The sequence below is a fragment of the Stegostoma tigrinum genome, chromosome 9 (genome assembly GCF_030684315.1).
Source record: "Stegostoma tigrinum isolate sSteTig4 chromosome 9, sSteTig4.hap1, whole genome shotgun sequence".
In the NCBI taxonomy this organism is placed as follows: Eukaryota; Metazoa; Chordata; class Chondrichthyes; order Orectolobiformes; family Stegostomatidae; genus Stegostoma; species Stegostoma tigrinum.
Window position 1 is genome coordinate 46,659,363 of NC_081362.1, and position 14,629 is coordinate 46,673,991.

The following is a 14,629-nucleotide window of genomic DNA, read 5'->3' on the forward strand; positions in this document are numbered from 1 at the left end:
GACAGTACAGAATTCCTTGACTAACACTGTCCCCTGTTTAACTGGACTGAGGGCTAGCCCCCAAGTAACTTTTTGACATGGCTGTTTGGTTATGCAGGCAACTGGCACATTGCAGTGGGTGAGGTGTTCGATTGGTTTTGTGTGCTGTACAGAAAGATTCTCTCCCAGTTTCCCCCAAACTGATTCGTACTGAACAACAGTCCATTTGTGTGTCTGCACAAAAGAATACATCATTTATACGAGATAACAAAGTGTGGAGCTGGATGAACACAGCAGGCCAAGCAGCATCTCAGGAGCACAAAAGCTGACGTATCGGGCCTAAACCCTTCATCAGAGAGGGTTCTGGAATAAGTAGGGAGAGAGGGGGATGCGGATTGAAGATGGAGAGAAAAGCAGATAGGTGGAGAGGAGAGTATAGGTGGGGAAGTAGGGAGGGGATATGTCAGTCCAGGGAAGACGGACAGGTCAAGGAGGTGGGATGAGGTTAGGGAGGAAATGGAGGTGCGGCTTGAGGTGGGAGGAAGGGATGGGTGAGAGGAAGAACAGGTTAGGGAGGCAGAGACAGGCTGGGCTGGTTTTGGGATGCAGTGGGGGGAGGGGAAGAGCTGGGCTGGTTGTGTGGTGCAGTGGGGGGAGGGGAAAAACTGGGATGGTTTTGGGATGCGGTGGGGGAAGGGCAGATTTTGAAGCTTGTGAAGTCCACATTGATACCATTGGGCTGCAGGGTTCCCAAACGGAATATGAGTTGCTGTTCCTGCAACCTTCGGGTGGCATCCTTGTGGCACTGCAGGAGGCCCATGATGGACATGTCGTCTGAAGAATGGGAGGGGGAGTTAAAATGGTTTGCGACTGGGAGGTGCAGTTGTTTATTGCGAACCGAGTGGAGGTGTTCTGCAAAGCGGTCCCGAGGCCTCCGCTTGGTTTCCCCAATGTAGGGGAAGCCACACCGAGTACAACGGATACAGTATACCACATTGGCAAATGTGCAGGTGAACCTCTGCTTAATGTGGAAAGTCATCTTGGGACCTGGGATGGGGGTGAGAGAGGAGGTGTGGGGGCATGTGTAGCACTTCTTGCGGTTGCAGGGGAAGGTGCCGGGTGTGGTGGGTTTGGAGGGCAGTGTGGAGTGAACAAGGGAGTCACGGAGAGAGTGGTCTCTCCGGAAGGCAGACAAGGGTGGGGATGGAAAAATGTCTTGGGTGGTGGGGTCGGATTGTAGATGGCGGAAGTGTCGGAGGATGATGCGTTGTATCCGGAGGTTGGTGGGGTGGTGTGTGATCTCTGATACATCATTTATATGAGTTCTGATAACACAAGCGTTGGCTCAAGTACTAATGCACAAATAGGGTGGTAAGGAAAGACACAAAAACAGAAATTGCTGGAAAAGCTCAGCAGGTTTGACAGCATTTGTGAAGAAAAAAAATCAGAGTCAATGTTTCGGGTCTGGTGACCCTTCCTCAGAACAGTTCTCAGAACAGATCTTCAAGATGGTCAAACCGTGGTATGAATGTTGATTGCCACTGACCAACCCAAGCCTGATTGTATATACTCCCAACCTGTGTTAATGTTAGAGAAGGCATTAAATGGGAAATTAGTGGCACAAGCAAGAAAGGTACAACAATAATTATGGTTGACTTTAACCTGCATGTGGCTTAGACAAACCAAATTAATAGCAATACAGAAGAGGAGGAATTCCTACAGTGTGAATGGGATGATTTTCTGGAGGAATATATTGAGGAACCAAATAGAATACAGCCATCCTTGACTTGGGTGATGTATAGTGAGAAACGAGTAATTGACATTCTGTCTGTGCTGGGGAAAGACCATAACATGATTGAATTTTTCATTAAGACGAGAGTAACATAGGGTTACATATTGAAGAGTTGCAAAAATAGGTAAAAGTAAACTATGAAGATATGAGGCGCAAGCTGGGTTTGATAAATTGGGGAGCATTGCTAAAAGGGATGATAGCAGATGGGCAATGGCAAACATTTAAGGAGTGTTGAAGGAACTGCAACAGTTATTCCTTCTGGCTTGGCACAAAAACAAACAGGAAAGATGGCCTGACCAAGGCTAATAAGGGAAATTAGCATTAGTGTTGCATCTAAAGATGGGGAAATAAATTGACGCCATAAAAGCAATAGACCTCAAGATTGGGAACAGTTTAGATTTCAACAAAGGAGGATAAAGGGATTGGTTGGGGGGTGGGGAACTCGTGGCAGACTTATAAAATAATTGCAAAAATTTGTATAATGATGGGAAGCGAAAAAGATTAGTGAAGACAAATGTAGGTCCATTATAGTCAGAAACAAGAGCAGTTATAATGGAGAACAAAGAGATGGCAGACAATTTAAATACATAATTTGATTCTGTCTTGAGGAAAGAACACAAATAACATCAATAAAATGTTGGGGAGCACAGCATCTAAGTGAGAGGGAGGAAATTAAAGAAATACATAATAACAGCTCAATGTTGTAGGGAAAGCTGATGGATGAAGGCTGAAAAAGAAATATCCCAGGGCCTGATGATTTATATTACAGAATATTTAATGAAATGGCCCCGGAAATAGTGGATGCATTTGATGATCACCTTTCAAATTTCTATACGCTCTGGAACAGTTGCAACGGATTGGAAATCTGATAATGTAACTCCACTATTTAAGAAAGAGAAGTAGGGAGAGAACAGAATTATAGACCAGTTTGACATCAATAATGAGGAAAATGCTAAAAACATTATATTTTTTTAAAAAAGCATTCCCTCCACCACAAGGTCAGAAGTAGGAACGTTGGCCAATGATTGCACAATGTCTCCACCATTAACAGCTCCTCGGATGCTTAAGCTGTCCATGTTCAAATGAAACAAGACCTAAATAATATACATGCTTGGATTGAAAAATGGAAGTAACATTTGTGCCACACAACTGCCAGGCAATAACAATCTCCAATAAGAGATAATCTAACCACAGCCCAATATTATTTAATAGTATTACCATCACTGAATCCTCCATTGCCAGTATCCTGGGCATTACCACTGACCAGAAACTCCACTGGACACACCATATAAATAGAGTGCCTATAAAAGCAGGTCAGAGGTTAGGAGTAAAGCAGCAATTTCCCAACTCCTCTGCACCATCTATAATGCACAAGGCATGAGTGTGAAGGAAAAGTCTCCACTTGCCTGGATGAGTGCAGCTCAAACAATATTCAAAAAGCTTCACACCATCCAGAACACGGCAGCTTGCTTGATTGGCACCACATCCATAAACCTCCACTACCTGCACCACTGACGCTCAGTACAAGTAATCTGCACTACCTACAGGAAATTTGCTGAAGATCCTTGAACAGCACCTTCCAAACCCACAGCTGCTTCCATCTTGAAGAACAAGGACAGCAGATACATGAGAACACCACCACCTGCATGTTACCCTCCAAAACCCTCGCCGTCCTGACTTGGAAATATATTACCATATATTCAGTGTGGAAATATGGGAAATTCCTCCCTGACAGAGTTGTAGGTCTCGTTATAGCACATGAACTGCAGCAGTCCAAGAAGGTAGCTCTCCACCACCTTCTCAAGGACAACTGGGAACTGGGCAATAATTGTTTGCTGAGCCAACGTTGCCCATATCCCATGAGTGTATTCAAAAAACAGAGCATCTGTAAAACAATGACAGGCTCAGATAGAGCCATCATGGATTTACAAAAGGACATGCTTGATAAACATTTTGGAATTTTGAGAGGATGTAATAGTAGAGTTGATAAAGGTGAGTCAGTGAGTGTGATTTACTTGGACTTACGGGTACGTTTCAATATGAAGATAGCCAGCCAAAGCAAATAAGCCTCCATCTTCCTGTATTTGCAACACAATAAAATGTGAACATTTAATGATCCTCAAAGTTGATCCCAATGGTTTCTAGTCAGACTTTTTGAATAACTAGTATCAGAGCACCTGAGTAATCTAGATAACAGATACCAAGTTCACAGCTGATACAAAAGAATTAATAATTTAATAAATATAGCAGCTTTATAGAGTTATAGAATCCCTACAGTGCGAAAAGGGGCCAAGAAGAAATGTAAAGTTAATTAGATAGACACCAGTGGCTAAGTAGTTACATAAAATGTATTAAAAGAGTAATACCATCACAATAAATTTGGTTCAGCCTTACAGTACTTCTCTTTACCTCTTATTGAATAACAATGTACCTGACATTTAGTTGCCTATATTAGAAAGCAAATGCACTGCAAGCTGCTCATGCTCATTGTGTTAAAAATGACTTTATCAAAACTAATTTAACCAACAATGTGATCTAATTAATGTCTATGATTTACACCTAATCTTTGATTCTCACACTCGCTGCCACAAGATAGTCGTAGCTAAGGGATAAATCAAAAGAAATATAAATGAGATGTAACTGGTCAGTTCACTTAAGCAGACACCATCATCCAGAACACCACAGGCTCATGAGATTGCTTAGTTTCAGAAAACGCACATGCATGCAAATTACTTCCTGTCGGTTCAAAGGTAGTTATAATCCTTATAACTGAGATTTGTTCTCTGACCGTTCACTAAATTGATAATGAGAAGATAACTAGGGAGCAATTGAACCTCCATTAAACTTTGATTTCTCTTTTTGGTAGACTGGTTGCCTCCTTATAATGCCTCAGATAACGTGCAGTATCTTCCATTTGTTTGAGTATAATGCATGTACTAAATCAAAATGTCTAGAGTGTTCTTTGTTCAAGAATCAACTTGCAATTAACTTCCAAGCCGGCTCCAGAAGCAAATATCCATTTGTTTTAGTTTTAAACAAGGTGTCATTCACAGTCCAAAGGTCACCCTCAGTTGTCAGCTGATGGTTTACAGTTCCAAACAAAAAATGATGTTTATAACAAAACTGAAAAATTAGAGAGGGTTCTAATAGGCTTTTAATTAAGGTCCACCTTAAGGAATTCGCGTGTAAAATTGAAGGGTGTGGGTTTGGGGGTTATGTGCTGATATGAATAGAAAACTGGTTGGCAGACAGGGAACAAAAGTTTAGGAGTAAGAGATAGTAGGAACTGCAGATGCTGGAGAATCTGAGATAACAAGGTGTAGAGCTGGATGAACACAGGCCAAGTAGCATCGGAGGGGCAGTAAAGCTGATGTTTCGGGCCTAGACCCTTCTTCAGAAAATTTTCTGAAGGCCCCAAACATCAGCTTTACTGTTCCTCTGATGCTGCTTGGCCTGTTGTGTTCATCCAGCTCAACACATTGTTATCTCAGTTTAGGAGTAAACAGGCCTTTTCGAGGAGCAGCCAATAACTAGCGGTATACTGCTTGACGTCAGCAATTCACAACACACATTGAATGATTTAGACGAGGGAACTAAATGTACTATCTCCAGATTTGCAGATGATACAAAGCTGGGTGAGAGGTGTACTGTGAGGAGGATGTTGAGATGTTCCACTGTTTTGCACTAGTTGAGTGAGTGGGCAAATGCAGGTCAAATGAAGTAGAATGTTGTTAATTGAAAGGTTGTATGAAGTTGCTGAAAGTAAGCATGCAGGTAATGAAGAAGGAAAATTATATGTTGGCCTTCATAATGAGAGGATTCAATTACAGGCGCAGGGATGTCTTACTGCAGTTGTACAGGACCTTGGTGAAGCCACACCTAGAGCATTGTATGCAGTTTTTTGCCTCTGTCTGAGGAAGGATGCCCTAGCTACAGAGAGAGTGTAATGAAGATTTACCAGATTGAGCCCTGGGATGGTAGGACTGATGTATTGTGGATCAGTTAGGACTATATTCACTGGAGTTTAGAAGAGTGAGGGAGGAGTCTCAGAAACCTGTAAAATTCTAACAGGAATAGGCACAGCAAATACTGGGAACATGCTTCCCGCAAACTGGAGTCCAGAACTAGGAATCACAGTCAAAGGGTATAGGATAAGCCATTCAGAACCGAGATGAAGGGAAATTTCTTTTTCCAGACAGTGATAAGTCTGCAGACTTTACTGTCATAGAAGGTGCTTGAGGAGAAAAAACATTGCATCTTTTCAAGAAGAATTTGGGTATAGTTTTTGGGGCTAAAGGGGCCAAAAGGTATTGGGAGAAAGTAGGAACTGGGTACTGTGTAGGATGATCTGCCGTGATCATGAATGGTGGAGCAGGCTGGAATGGCCTCCTACTCCTATGTTTCTATGTCCTTTCGTATATGGACATAGACATGGACTGCTTTATTATATGACAACTTCTGAATGAGGCTCATGAGGTAGTATGGAGAAAGATGTAGAATATTTAAGCAACAATGCATGGATTGCTGGGAGGTATGTGGATCCATAAAGGGTGTTATCTAGTTGTGTTGCATCAGTAAGAATGCACTTAGTGCTCTTCCTGTCCAAATAATTAATAGAGGATCAGCCACAAGGAATAATTTGATGCTTGGTACCCAAAAATATTGTTAGATATTTTTTGGGTAGTGTTATTAACTTATACATTTTTAAATAAAAGTATGAAAAAATCTATAACCTAAAATTATTTCCTTAAAATATGTGCTGGGTTTTGACAAGTAGAATGATGGAAGTGGAGTTCTGTTTCATTACAGTTATACTTACTGTTAATTATAGCACCTGTTTTGACATTTTCTGTTCTCCTTTCCCTTTTACTGTCTCATAGAATGCGACTCTTCAAGCTGAGAAACAAGCCTTGAAAACTCAGCTGAAACAGCTAGAAGCCCAAAATAACAACTTGCAAGCTCAAATTCTTGCACTTCAGCGACAGACAACATCTTTACAGGAGCACAATACCACCTTGCAAACACAGAATGCCAAGCTCCAGGTTAGAATTTGTGATACTGGTGCTTTTTTAATTTCACAATTGGCGTAACATTTACTGAAATAGAATACTTTTCTTGATTCAAAAGCAAGAATGGCTTTTCAATTAAGTTACAATAAGCAATACTTCTCATCTGCAAGAGATTTCTAAAATATTCGGTAAAAATCATGATCTGTATGCTAACAATATTTTTTGAATCAGTGCTTTCCTTAATGGAAATTGGGCTAAATCAAAGCGGTTTGGCATAAGAAACAGCACAAAACATTTGCCAGCATTCTGTCATAACTCAATGGAACACAATTTCAGAAGAGAAGCATTTACAATTGTAAAAATATTTTCTAAAGTCCGTTTCACAACATCATAGATGCCAATTATTTAGAATAAACAGCAATCTGGTATATTTTTCTATTTTGCATAAACATGAATCACATCAACAGATTTACAACTTTTGCAGCATGAAAGAGCAAAACAACATGATTTGCCTCTTGTTACTTGAAGTTTCTTGATTTATGTTATGCAGCTGTTTTTCTATAAACTCATTAGCATAAAACCAACTTGTCAGGTCAATTTTCAAATCAGTTAAAGTGCAAATTCTAAAGAATACAGTGTCCACAATAACACACATTGTGATACCTTTACTAATTTTGTTTTTGCTTTTTGACTGTGCCTTAAATTCCATTACTCGAACTGAAACAATCCAATATAACTGTTAAAGTGAATAAGCCCATCTCCTAAACATTTTCAGCAGATACCATGTGATTTCATGTGGGAGTATTCATTTGCAAGTTTAGAGGCTGGAAGGATGACTTTTACACTAATTGCGTATTTTGTATTTGTTTTATAACAATGTGGGTAAAAGGAGTTTGTGTATTTAGGTGAGGACTGTAATGGTGCTTAATTTAGTCATGGAAACAGCTGTCCTGGATTTACCTAAAGGAGTCTAATGGTTATTAAAGTGTTTAAAGTTAACATTAATTCATTTTTCCTTGACAGGTGGAACATTCTACTCTTAGTTCTCAAAGTGCATCCTTGATGACTCAGAACTCTCAGCTTCAGAATCAGCAGTTGTCATTGGAGAATGAAAATGAATCATTGATAAAGGAAAAAGAGGAGTTGAAATTACAGTATGATTCACTCATCAAGGATCACGAGAAACTAGCTAAATTACATGAGCATCAGGCCACAGAATATGAGTCCCTCATCAACAAACATGGAAGTTTGAAATTTGCTCATAAAAATTTAGAAGTTGATCATAAAGAACTTGAGGACAGGTATGTGATGCTTGATTATCAAAAATGTTTTCACTTATTTAAACTTCAAGGGTATATGATAAATGTGTCATGTTGTGAAAAGTTCAAAAACAGAACCATTGAGCAATATTGACATTTAAAAGATTCCACTGTCATGCAGATTGTTTGGTCAAATAAATCCTTCTTACATATACATGTAAACCCATTTATATTCTGAATAGCAGCATCTGTTCCTTTACTTTGAGCATTAGCAGCAACCTTCATTGTTGGCTGCTTTGTTTAAAGGAAACTAGTTTAAATTATTATCAGTTTGCTGATTTTTACTTTGAAGTTGATAATTGGAAACTGTGGCAGTGACAGCCCTGTGCAAATCTTTCAGGAAGTTTGACACTGTTGTGAAAGCTTCCTTGAGTTTTGATGGGAGTTTAATTTTCATTTAATACAAGTTGCCTCAATTTGTTCCTTCAGTTTTAGCATAATGTATTTTAGTGGCTTTAATTCCAACTGATAAAATAGACCTACCTGATTTAAAATTTGATTCAATTATTTATGTGAGAAATTCACATGTTGCCTCTTTACTATATTTCCACATTATTTGATTTTCAGAAGTGTGATCAGGCAACTGCTGTGTCTTTTAGATGACTATTGTGATCAGAGATATGTGATTTTGTATACAGTTTTAAAGTTTGGATGTTATGATATTGGTGTATGGATGTTATTTTTGTGAAGGGTTTTAAAAGGAAAATAACTACATTAGACATTTCTTCCAGAACTGTGACCTAATCAAATATGTGTAGGAGAGTTTAGACCCCATGGATTGTTAAGGTAGATTGTTTTCACAATGGAAATCAGTTCTGAGGAAGGGTCACCAGACCTGAAGCATTAACTCTGTTTTTTCCTTCACAGATGATTTGTTTTTGTTCCTTGTTTTCACTATAATGGTTTATGATAGATGGGACAAATAGTGAAGGTCATAATCTTGCTTTTAGTTCTGAATAATTGTGGAATAATATTTAGTTTTGAAAACCTAGAGATAGAAAGCCATTACAGTTTTGAAGGAGACCTCACTGGAGTCAGAAGCAAATGAAGGATAGAACCAAAAAGTGATGTGAAAAAATGCTTTTATTGTAATAAGATTTGGACATGCTAAAGCCAATTTACATACTGGAAGTTAAATGGGAGACAGTTAAATGGGTTACATGAGTAGGAATGTGTAAGAAATCTCCAGAAAAGGAAACATTAAGAATGGAAAAAAGTATTAAAACTGCAGTGGTAGTGAAATGAGAACATTTTCTTTGAATATGCCAAGAAGAAAAGATGACTCAGGACAGTCAAGAAAAGTTTTCCTCCGTGATAAAGAGAATAAAACAGCTGGAGATTCTGAATTTTTTATCTCAAAAGGAGAGGTAAAATCTGCTGCAGCACCTCAAGGAGGTGAATCAGCAAAGATATTGTAAAATACTGGAACTAGTCAATTACTAATGCTTGCTAATGATTATGTTTGTCTTGTCTTCCGAAAGAGTTAATGAAGGAGAAAATATTAATTGAAGATCTATATGGAAGTCATAAACCAATTCCATCATGCGGAGTTAAATTTAAGAGTGACTTAGTAAATGAAGAAGTTGTAGTTGGAATGGTGAAACAAGTATTAGCAGAATGGATTGATTTTATCTTGGAAAATAACTGGTTCAAAAATGTTGGCTTCGCCAAGGGTGGTGGATTAATCAATAGAGGTTTAAAAAAGCTATTTGAAGACTTCCTGGATTGTTTCCTGATTATGTTGTGACTAGACCTTAGACCCATAAACTTAGGCAGGAAGAAGAGGAGTCTTTGAGTCCTCTTGGAAGGGAGGTCACTTGGAAATTTGGTTAACAGACAGAATTTTCAAAGTTTTTTATGTAAAGTTGATGAAGGAAAAGTGATAATGCAACTAAAAAAATCCCAAATTAAAAGTGTGCTATTAAAACAGCCTGCTCAGAGATTGAATCAGAACCAATACCAGACTGTTATTACTCAAAAGAAAAAATATTAATGAGGAAGTACAGACCAAATCAAAATGATCAGTGGTCCAACAGATGATGATTTTTATCTGAATATCATAAGGAAATTTTACAAGTTGCACATGAAATTGCAGTAGTAGGTCGCTTTGCTCCTTTAAACCCAATACCAGTTTTCAGTAATCATTTGAGAGCTTTAATAGATTGTGTAGAACCCAGACTAAATCCAGGAAAGGGAATTGGCATCTTTTAACAATAATGGATGTATCTATGTGGTTTCCAGAAGCAATATCTTTAGAAAACTTACTGCAACTTTTATAAAGGTGTGGACTTCCCAAAGAAATATAACTAAATCAAGATTCAAATTTTATCTCTGAAATTTTTGAAGAAACAATAACTGGTTTGGAAATAAAGCAGCTTTCATCTTGCAATTATCACCCACAATCTCAAGGTGCACTGGTAGTACGGCATCAGACTTTGAAGACATAAAGCTCATTGTCAAACTAAACGCTTATTATTGTGATAAGGGAATTCCCTTGTTACTGTTTGCCATTAGCGATGCTCCTCGTGTGTCCATAACATTTGGCCCTTCTGAAGTGATAAATGGACACTGAAGCAGATTAAAGAAAATTTGATAAAACTCAGCAATTATGCTTCCAGCCTATGTTTCAAATTTCAGAGATACTAACTAAAATATGAATTGCCAAACACCATCTGAAGAACGCTCAACAATGAAAACTATAACAGATTAAAAACTTCAAAATGAACTTCAAAATTTTGTTGCTGGAGGCAGGGTCTTAATGTTGTCATCTGTCTCGCGGAACCATTAAATGCAAAGTTCACTGGATTTTATGAAATCGAAAACAACTCAATTATTTAAATTATGTAGTGAGTTTTTGGAAACATCAGTGAGTGTGTTATGTTAATATGCTAAAGAGATATTGTGAAAATGAGGATAATCGGGAGAAAGATATATCTATAGTAGTAAAAGAAATGTAGAGTGAAGTGAAAATGTAGAAAAAATTGGAGAATGAACTAGAAATTAGAACTCCAAAAGTTGATTCTCCAGAAATCAGATTGTGCCAAGATACTTAACATGTTAACATTATATATTATCTGTAGCAAATTTTTAAAGTGAGTTATAAAGGCTATCATTGATTCCTAAATCAATTTGCACGAATAGATCTTGAAAAAGTCTTTGGTGTTCACGGTGTTAATGTAGGGGATGTGTTAGCTATCAAACAACATCCTCACAAATTCATTCCAGAGAAATCTGTTCAAGGTAGGGAAGAATGATGAAACATTATTTAATTGAGTCATTGTCACACCTATCATCAAAGATTCTCATTTGATTAGCATGAAGTCAGCGCAGTAACAAAACTGGACTCTCGCCTTACTCCAAGATAAGCAGAGTGTGTTGAAAAAATTGGGCATGCATGATTCAACCCATAATTGACTTGCTGAAAAGATTATCAAATTTTATTGACTAACACTGGCAAAGAAATTTTATCTTTCATAATACTGAACGGGCTTTCATTATTGCAGCAGCATGTTGTTTGAAATGAAAAATGCATCAGCAAACTGACTAACCTATTTGATCAGTTACAAAGAGCCAATTTGTTTATAAATGTAGCTAAAAGTCAGTTTGCCAATGAAAATCGATCTTATTTGCACCCCACTGTTGGACAGCCCAAGTTACACATAAAGAAGCAAAAGCAACAGGTTACTTTGGATTTTGTCAGACCTAATGCATTGATATTTGTGATATATTAGCATGAGTGAATTTTATCACAAGCGTGTTCTGAACCTCAACACTATGGTAGCTACTTCAACAAATTAGTTAAAGAAAGGCAAATAATTTCAATGGACACAAAACCGTCAAAAGTGCCTTTGACAACCTGGAAGCTCTGGTGACACATCCACTAGTTTTAGCAGTACCGAATTGTAAGAAGCTATTCAGACTGGGTGTTCACATTGGTGTGGATGGTGTTTTACTAAAAGATGACAAAAGAAGGATCAAAAGTATTTTGGTTTCTTAAGGAAAGGGAATGATTGTCAACAGAAATGTTTAATGGCTAAGAAAGAGACACAGAGTCTTATGTTGACAGCCTTAAATATATTTCATAACAACTGTAAAGACACTGGTATTTATATAGACCACAATTCTTTTAAAGATTTTAGAGAAATTTCTGAACAAGAACTTTGTCCAACCATATAATACGAAAATTATTCCTTTGTATGGAAAAGACAATGTAATAGCTGGTGCTTGATTAGGAGCACATGTGAAGGAAACTAAATTTTGTGATTTAAAATTGAATTAAGTAAAATATGATTCTCATAAAGTACTTTCTGTGTTTAATGTGAGGATATAATTAATGTTAATGCATCACCGAAATAATGTTATGAAGAATTTGCTCTGAGGGAAAATCAAAATGCAGTTTAAAAGATAAATTTTCTTGCTTCTTTGGAGTGAGGTGTGATAAGAGGTCTGTGACTAAGTTTCAAGTAATGACCACCACATTAATTAAAATTGAAAATCTAATCATTCTGAGATCTGACTTGTCTGGTCATACCATCAGCTGGATCATAACACTGTCCTGATGACGAGTGTCTAGCTTTCTTTCTGTTTCTGTGAAAGCACACCTCCTATTTTAGTTCAGCTAAGAATCTGACTTCCACACAGAATCAAATTTTAGATTTGTTTCGAGACATAATCAGGAAAAAGTGCCATAACCAAGCAACATTCTGATGTATGATTGAGAGAAGATGTTTTCTCATTGTTACGCTTGTCACAAGTTTGTTTGATCATGGTCATGTCATACCAAAGCTATTGGGAAATACAGACTCTTTAAGCTGAATCTAGTTAGACATCAGCGAAATGTCAGTTTTGTCGAGTTTCAGGAATGGGGAGATCCTCCATGAGACCAAGTGACTTCTCTTGCAATATTGTCTGAAACGCACCTCGTTAATTACATACCACACTCCAGTGATTCTCTCCCTCATGCACTCCGGGGGAGGATCCCGATCATGACCAACCCAAGCGGCTGATGTACTGTACGCAAGCCCCTGGACTGATGTTGGACAATGACTTTGACTTACCTTCCCTTGACATGACCGAGGACCACATTCCTTAGACTTCGAGACATGTCCATGGGTTGAAGTACATGCAGTGTATTTGATGCAAATGCTGCCATGGTGCAAGTGTGAGATTGATGTAACATGGTGCTATATGGCAACATGCTAACCCCCTCGACTGCTGATAACTATGACAAACTGGTTGCTTTGTATCTCTGCTAAAAGCTAAATCAAAATAGAAATACAGTGTGCCTGTTAGCATGTGCTAGTGGGGCAGAGCTCAAATATACAGAGCAAGGCAGGGATGCTATGAGTGTCAAAATAGGCACAAAATAAATCATAGAATCCCTACATTGTGGAAACATGCCCTTCGGCCCAACAAGTCCACAGCAAACCTCAAAGCATCCCACTCAGACCCATCCCCTTGTAACCGGCCTAATCTACACATCTCTGAACAGTATGAGCAGTTTAGCATGGCCAATCCACCTAACCTGCACATCTTTGGACTGTGGGGAGAAACCGGAGGAAACCCACGCAGACACCGGGAGAATGTGCAAACTCCACACAGACAGTCGCCTGAGACTGGAATTGAATTTTGGTCCCTGGTGCAGTGCTAACCACTGACCCACCATGCCACCCTAATGTGAGCACTTTTAGAGCAAGTAAGGAACCCTGAGGTGCAAACTCCTCCAAACCATGGGCTGGATTCATCCCTGCATGAATAGCATCATTGTAGTAGCATTGAAATGGATGATACTGGAGTTCTCCAAAGTGCAATGTTGAGGTGTCAAACCATGCTGTAAGTGAAGTGGAGATGTCACAATCATAGTGAGGCTGGTATGTGTCAGATAGCTTTTTGGGGAAGTGGTGGAGGTGAGGGAAGGGGTAGAAGTGGAGGGAGTTGGAACATGCGTGCATGGATGTTGCGTGTGGCTTCTGCCCAGGGAGTTGCGCTGACATGTTGATGTCGCTGTCCAAGATAAAGGTCTGGACAAGCAAGTGCCATTTTGGAGTAGCAGGGTAACTGTTGTGACTGGAGTATTGGGAATTTTTGGGCACCTCCTTTCTACCTGATAGGTGGGCAAATGAGAATTGGTGTTTTAATGAGGTGAGATTGAGTATTTATGAGCCTTTTAATGACTGATAATTCATGTAAATAGACTTCTCACCATCCTGGCGAGGTTCTTGTCTCATCTTTCAATATTTAGTTGGAAGCTAGGACATTTTGTTCCTGACATCAAGAAGATTGTCACTGGATATCTCTTCAAGATTTCCTAATTTACTTGCTGTACTCACGTCATTTATTTCTGGGAAGCTTCCACATGAGATTTTTTTTAAGTAGAAGCAAATGTATTATGGGATACTCATTATATTTCCACAAAATGAATATTGCAAAGTCAGCTGATTCCTTTTGTGGTTTCTGCACAGAGAGAGACTGTGTCAGATAATGTTTTTAAAATACTAGTGTTTTCCCCAGCTCCAACTCTTCAGTACATT

At 38.6% G+C, this 14,629-nt stretch overlaps 1 protein-coding gene across 13 annotated transcripts in view; it reads left to right on the plus strand.

Moving 5' to 3' along the window:
- Window positions 1-14,629, plus strand: part of LOC125454694 (girdin-like) — a 322,453-nt gene that overhangs the window by 195,695 nt on the left and 112,129 nt on the right. For all 13 annotated transcript variants that reach the window (XM_048535750.1, XM_048535754.1, XM_048535755.1 and 10 more), the window contains 2 exons: window positions 6,652-6,813; window positions 7,804-8,081. In XM_048535750.1, the coding sequence (XP_048391707.1) occupies window positions 6,652-6,813; window positions 7,804-8,081 (440 nt within the window). The remainder of the gene's footprint in view (window positions 1-6,651; window positions 6,814-7,803; window positions 8,082-14,629) is intronic.